This window comes from Etheostoma cragini, chromosome 11, assembly GCF_013103735.1.
Source record: "Etheostoma cragini isolate CJK2018 chromosome 11, CSU_Ecrag_1.0, whole genome shotgun sequence".
In the NCBI taxonomy this organism is placed as follows: Eukaryota; Metazoa; Chordata; class Actinopteri; order Perciformes; family Percidae; genus Etheostoma; species Etheostoma cragini.
The window spans coordinates 24,952,636-24,959,153 of record NC_048417.1 but is presented as its reverse complement, the minus strand read 5'-3'; the positions used below and the strand labels follow the sequence as shown (position 1 = coordinate 24,959,153).

Genomic DNA, 6,518 nt, shown 5'->3' with positions numbered 1-6,518 from the left:
GATTGGCTGCTTAGAAATTAAGTGTTAACGAGCAGTTGGACAGGTGTACCTAATAAAGTGTCCGGTGAGTGTATATGTATGTATATATATATATGTATGTATATATATATATATATATATATATATATATATATGTATATATATATGTGTTTGAGGGTCCGCAATTAGCTGAATTGGCTGATATATACTATATATAATGCTGTTACGTTACTTAATATATATACCACAAAAAATAAATGTTTATGAAAATTAAAATAAAAAATGATTTAAAATATGTGTATATATTTTTTTAAACAGTGATGTAAATAATAGTAATAATATAAATAAATAATGAACACAAAAAATAAAATAATCTCTAAAGAATAAAAAGTAATCTCATCATTTTTCATTTGCTATTTTTTTTAAATAATTGAATTGAATGAAATGAAATACCCTCATGATGCGCGTGTTGTAGAAGTGAGCCGTGGCGGGGTCGTGCAGGTCGCTGTAGTCGATGGCTCGCTGCAGCGTCTCGGCCGCGCGGCTGTAATCTCCCCGGGCGCTGAAAACCCACTGAGGGGACAACCCTCGGGACTGGAGACACAGACACAACTTTATTATCACAGTAATAATAATATATAACCATGAAAACCCTTGGGACTGGAGGCATAGACACAACTTTATTATCATAATAACAATAATATAACAATATTAACCATGAAAACCCACTGAGGGGACAACCCTTGGGACTGGAGGGACAGACTTTATTAGTACACTGCCGGCTAGTTAACACACACACACAGACACACACACACACACGCACAGACACAGACACACACACACACACACACACACACACACACACACACACCCCAGCAAGGTGTACCTGCAGCTCAGCAGAGTGCTTGTTGAGCTGAGCGCTAAGCTGCAGCACTGTCTGGGCGTAGGAAGTGATGCGTAGCGGCAGGATGTGGTCGTGGGCCAATCGCAGGACCATCTCCCCTACCAGCTCCGCTAAGCTCCGCCCCGTGATCCCCAGACGGCCGCCTAGCACTTCCTGTAGGCGAGAGACACTGTCCAGCGGTGTGTTGACGAACGGGTACGCACGCTCCTGCACGCACACAGACACATCTGATTGGTTAGTTCAGACACAAATAGTGATCACTTTACCTTGGGCACCTTCTGCATTTCAATATACAGTATTACATGAATACACACACACACACACACACACACACACACGACACACACAGAGACAGATAAAAACACACAGACAGACACACACAAAAAAACATAGAAACGCAGACACACACAAACAGACACACTCACACACACCATCCATCCATTCATCCATTCATCCATCACTCCATCCATCTACCATCCATCCAGTTTGTTCTTGAGTTTTTTCCTGAGTTTCTTCTCAAGTTTTCCCCCCAAGTTTTTTCCTGTTTTTCTTCTTACGTTTTTTCATGTTTTTTTTTTCGGATTTTTTTCTAGATTTTTTTCCCATGTTTCTTCTCATGTTTTTTCCTGAGTTTTTTTTAGAGTTAGCCCCGGAGAGGAGGGCATTAGAGCCATTGTCATCACACTTTTTTCATTCTGCCGTTTGAGAGTGGCGTGGTAAGAGAAAGGTTATTTTGTGTTTTTACAGGAGGAGTCGTTACCTCGGTGAATCGGAGCTCCACAGCTGGGACACCGGCGAACGCCGTGAAGCTGTAGGCGCCGCTGTTCAGATACAGAGGTTTCATGCTGAGGACGAGACAACCAATCAGAAACCAGGAAACTCTGCCGAGACTCAAACTCCAGCTCCTCTCTACAGATTTAGCTGATGTGTGTGTGTGTGTGTGTGTGTGTGCGTGTGTGTGTGTGTGTGTCTATGTGTGTGTTTGTGTGTGTTTGTGTCTATGGGTGTGTGTGTGTGTGTGTGTGAGTCTCACATCCTCCAGCTGCCCCCCTCCCTCTCAGCCTGGCTGTAGATGGTCTGACCCGCATGTTTGGGATGTTCCACCTGTCATTCACACATTAACATCAGGATATTTTAAGAAAAGAAGTCGGGGAACTTTAAGAAAAAAATTTGGAATATAGACTCAACAACATGAAAATGCAGGTGAAACTCATTTACCCACAATGCTTGTGCATTATGAGGAAAAAGAACACTGGCTGAAAGTTAAGTAATATAAGATAATTATAATATAATGTAATGAAATGGAATATAAAATAATTATAATGTAATGTAATGTAATATAAAATTATACAATTAGAATATAATGTAATGTAATGTAATGTAAGGTAATATAATATAATATAATATAATCTATTATAATGTAATGTAAGTAATGTATTATAATATAAAATAATATAATTATAATATACATTAATAAAATATAATAAAATATAGGGATGAGCGAGTACAGCATTATCTGTATCTGTATCGGTACTCGGACTGGGCGGGGCCTAACCCGGAAGTGGACAGGATTTAACACGGAAGTGGGTCTGGTTGTCTTAGAATGGGCGGGGTTTTAACCGGTATGTTATTTTAAGCATACAATTGATATGGGTTGATCAGAAATTGTTATATTTATTGCTGATGAGAAAACTTTCCATGACAGCATCGAGCTTCAGATCAATGTTGTTGTCAAACTATATACAGAACAAGTTTTGCAACAACAAATACAACACATGCTGTTGCAATTATGAAGTAAAATGTAAAGAACAAGAGTTTGCATACTCAATATAAATTTCTTTTAACTTAAAATTTTTACGATCAGTGTGTTTTTTTTGTATTTGGTTCTTTTTTTCTTTCCACACCAGGTATGTGTGAGTGTGTGTGTGTGTGTGTGTGTGAGTAAGAGAGAGACACAGAGAGAGAGAAAGCGAGAGAGAAATAAAGAAAGAGAGAGAAAGAGGGGGGGGGGGGTGGGGGGACTGTGTTCTACGAATCAAATAGATAAATTAGAGCCAGCAGAGGTTTAAAAAAATAATAATCTCCGACGGCTGAGACGCATTGCGAGTCGCATTCTACAAAGCACAATGTCTGAAACCCCATGTTTACCAGAAACCTAGAGGTTAAGTAAGTATTTCAAACCAAAGTAAAAAACAGACCTGAAGTTGAAGAAACGTTAATGGAAAAGACCCGCGGACCTGAGTGACTGAGGGAGAGAGAGAGAGAGAGAGCTGTTCTCTTTTCAGTGTTCTGCGTGTGAGTGAGCAGAGCGTGTGTGTAGAGGATGGGCGCTGTGACCATCACCGAACGCAAACACAGTCCCAATGAGGAGTTTTATTCAATCCGAGCACAGATATTGACTCGTATTACTCTTATTATACTGTACTTGGCAAAAGTCCTTTATCCGTACCGGATACTCATTTCAGCCGAGTATCCGGCTTGTCTCTAATAAAATGTAATATATTATTGACCTGTTTGATGGCCGCGTCCAGCAGGTCATCCAGTAGAGGACTGGTGTAGGCAGACAGGACATCATCACCTGCAGACAGACAGGCAGAGAGACAGACGAAGGGACACAGAAACAGGCAGAGACAGACACACAGACAGACACACAGACAGAAAGGCAGACAGACAGGCAGAGAGACAAACAGGCAGAGAGACAGAGACAGACAGGCAGAGATACACAGGCAGAGAGACAGAGAGAGAGACAGAGAGAGAGGCAGAGAGACAGGGAGACAGAAAGGCAGACAGCCAGGCAGACAGGCAGACAGACAAAGAGTAGAAAGAAAGAGAAAGAAAGACAGGCAGAGAGACAGACAGAGAGAGACAAACAGGCAGAGAGACAGGCACAGGCAGACAGAGAGACCGGCAGGCAGGCGGAGAGACAGAAAGACAGACAGGCAGATAGACAGACACACAGGCAGAGAAACATACAGGCAGGCGGAGAGACAGGAAGACAGACAGGCAGAGAAACAGAGAGACAGACAGACAGGCAGAAAAAGAGAACAAGCAGGCGGAGAGACAAAAAGACAGACAGGCAGAGAGACAGACAGACAGGCAGAAAGACAGAGAGACGGACAGACATTTACTTTATCTCTTTCAATGACTGACACATTAATGAAGCTCTCTGATTGATCTGTTACCCATGATGGCCTGGTCCAGACTGAAGTAGGCTACAGCCTTTAGGTGGAGCATGGACAGGTAACCCTGGAAACAGAGGTCTGAGGTCAGCGAGGGCACTTTATTGTTATTATTATTTATTATATTGAACTCTGGTTGGTTCACTCATTCCTCCTCTGCAAATGGACATACCTCCAGCCATTCAGTTGCCCCGACGTTCCCAAAATCTCCAGCGTCCCAGCTGACAAACAGTAAGCTCCGTCTGGGACTGAAACCTGCAAACAGACACACAGACACGCACACACACACACACACACACACACACACACACACACACACACACACACACAAACAGACACACACAGAGACACACAAACACACATATAGACACACACTCACACACACACACACACACAAACACACACACACACACAGGACCACACACTCAGAAACACACACACACATATGGACACACACTCACACACACACACACACACACACACATGCACACACACCCACACACACACATTAAAACTGAATACTTATATCTCTGAAGCTTTACTGGCTTTGTCTGAAGCGTCCAAGGTAAAAAAATTCACAGCTATCTTCAAAGAACTTGGCTAGACTTCCTCCCTTCCCTTTCATGACTGTTTCACTCCCTTTTACTGTGTATAGAGTCTGGCTCTATACACGCTAAAAGGAGTGATTATTTACATGGGGTCTGGTGGAGATATGCTGGTTCTATACACGCTTAAAGTAGTGATTATTTACATGGAGTCTGATGGAGATATGCTGTCTCTGTACACGCTAAAAGTAGTGGTTATTTACATGGAGTCTGGTGGAGAAACGCTGGCTCTATACATGCTAAAAGTAGTAAATATTTACATGGAGTCTGGCTCTATACTCGCTAAAAGTGTTGATAACTTAAATGGAGTCTGGCTTTTGTTGGAGCTAAATCCTGCTCCATTCTCAAGGTTCATTCAATTAGTAGTCAAAATCTCAGATGTGGATGTTTGAATCCATTTTATTACATAGGATATCCAAGAGACAAATACAGAGTCAACCTAACACGGCTTTCCCCCAAATTTGTCTGACTCTCTGGCTCTTGGACCCCCAGTGTTATCTCACAAAAGGGTGGGGTCTTTAGACCACAGTGATGTGTGTGTGTGCCTATTCGTTATCTTTTCAGTTGGAATGTGACTGAAGATTTATGACTCTTAGTTCAGGAAAAAACCCATGAAAGACCGAGGTAGAGAGGGAGTGACCCTGCCCGGAGGAAGCCCGGGGCCCCCGTCTGGAGCCAGACCCAGACGGCGGGCTCGTCAGCGAGCGCCTGGTGGCCGGGTTTGCCACGGAGCCCGGTCGGGCACAGCCCGAAAAAGCTACGTGGCACCCCCATCTCCATCCCATGGGCTCACCACCTGTGGGAGGAACCGCTGGGGTCGGGTGCGCTGCCACATGGGTGGCGGCGAAGGTCAGGGGCCTCGACGGACCAGACCCGGGCGGCAGACGCTGGCTCTGGGGACGTGGAACGTCACCTCTCTGTGGGGGAAGGACTAGCGCTACCAGTTAAATCTGGTGGGGCTTACCTCTACGCACAGTCTCGGTTCTGGAACCATACTCCTGGATAGGGGTTGGACTCTGTCCTACTCCGGAGTTGCCCAGGGTGTGAGGCGCCGGGCGGGTGTGGGGATACTCACAAGTCCCCGGCTGAGCGCCGCTGCGTTGGAGTTTACCCCGGTGGACGAGAGGGTCGCCTCCCTACGCCTGCGAGTGATGGGGGGGAAAACTCTGACTGTTGTTTGTGCTTATGCAACAAACAAGAGTTCGGAGTATTCGGCCTTCTTGGATACCTTGAGTGGAGTCCTGTATGGGGCTCCAGTAGGGGACTCCATAGTTCTGCTGGGGGACTTCAACGCACACATTGGCAATGATGGAGATACTTGGAGAGGCGTGATTGGGAGGAACGGCCTCCCTGATCTGAACCAGAGTGGTTGTCTGTTGTTGGACTTCTGTGCTAGTCATGGATTGTCCATAACAAACACCATGTTCGAACATAGGGATGCTCACAAGTGTACGTGGTACCAGAGCACCCTAGGCCAAAGGTCAATGATCGATTTTATAATCGTTTCATCTGATCTGAGGCCGTATGTTTTGGACACTCGGGTGAAGAGAGGGGCAGAGCTGTCAACTGATCACCATCTGGTGGTGAGTTGGGTCAGGGGATGGGGGAGGACTCTGGACAGACCTGGTAAGCCCAAACGTGTAGTGCGGGTAAATTGGGAACGTCTGGAGGATGCCCCTGTCCGACGGACTTTCAACTCACACCTCCGGCGGAGCTTTTCGTGCATCCCTGTGGAGGCTGGGGACATTGAACCTGAGTGGACAATGTTCAAATTCTCCATTGCTGAAGCTGCGGCGGGGAGCTGTGGGCTAAGGGCCTTAGGTGCCTCAAGGGGCGGTAACCCACGGACAC

At 45.2% G+C, this 6,518-nt stretch overlaps 1 protein-coding gene across 1 annotated transcript in view; it reads right to left on the bottom strand.

Moving 5' to 3' along the window:
- Nucleotides 1–426: 426 nt before the first annotated feature.
- tfr2 (transferrin receptor 2) overlaps nt 427–6,518 on the bottom strand; it is a gene marked incomplete at its 3' end in the record, with an annotated part of 15,460 nt that continues 9,368 nt past the window's right edge. Inside the window, exons 9-15 of the mRNA XM_034886095.1 lie at nt 4,235–4,317; nt 4,066–4,129; nt 3,394–3,461; nt 1,917–1,987; nt 1,644–1,728; nt 866–1,090; nt 427–573 (exon numbers count right to left, since the gene is read on the bottom strand). Coding sequence (XP_034741986.1) covers nt 427–573; nt 866–1,090; nt 1,644–1,728; nt 1,917–1,987; nt 3,394–3,461; nt 4,066–4,129; nt 4,235–4,317 — 743 coding nt within the window. The remainder of the gene's footprint in view (nt 574–865; nt 1,091–1,643; nt 1,729–1,916; nt 1,988–3,393; nt 3,462–4,065; nt 4,130–4,234; nt 4,318–6,518) is intronic.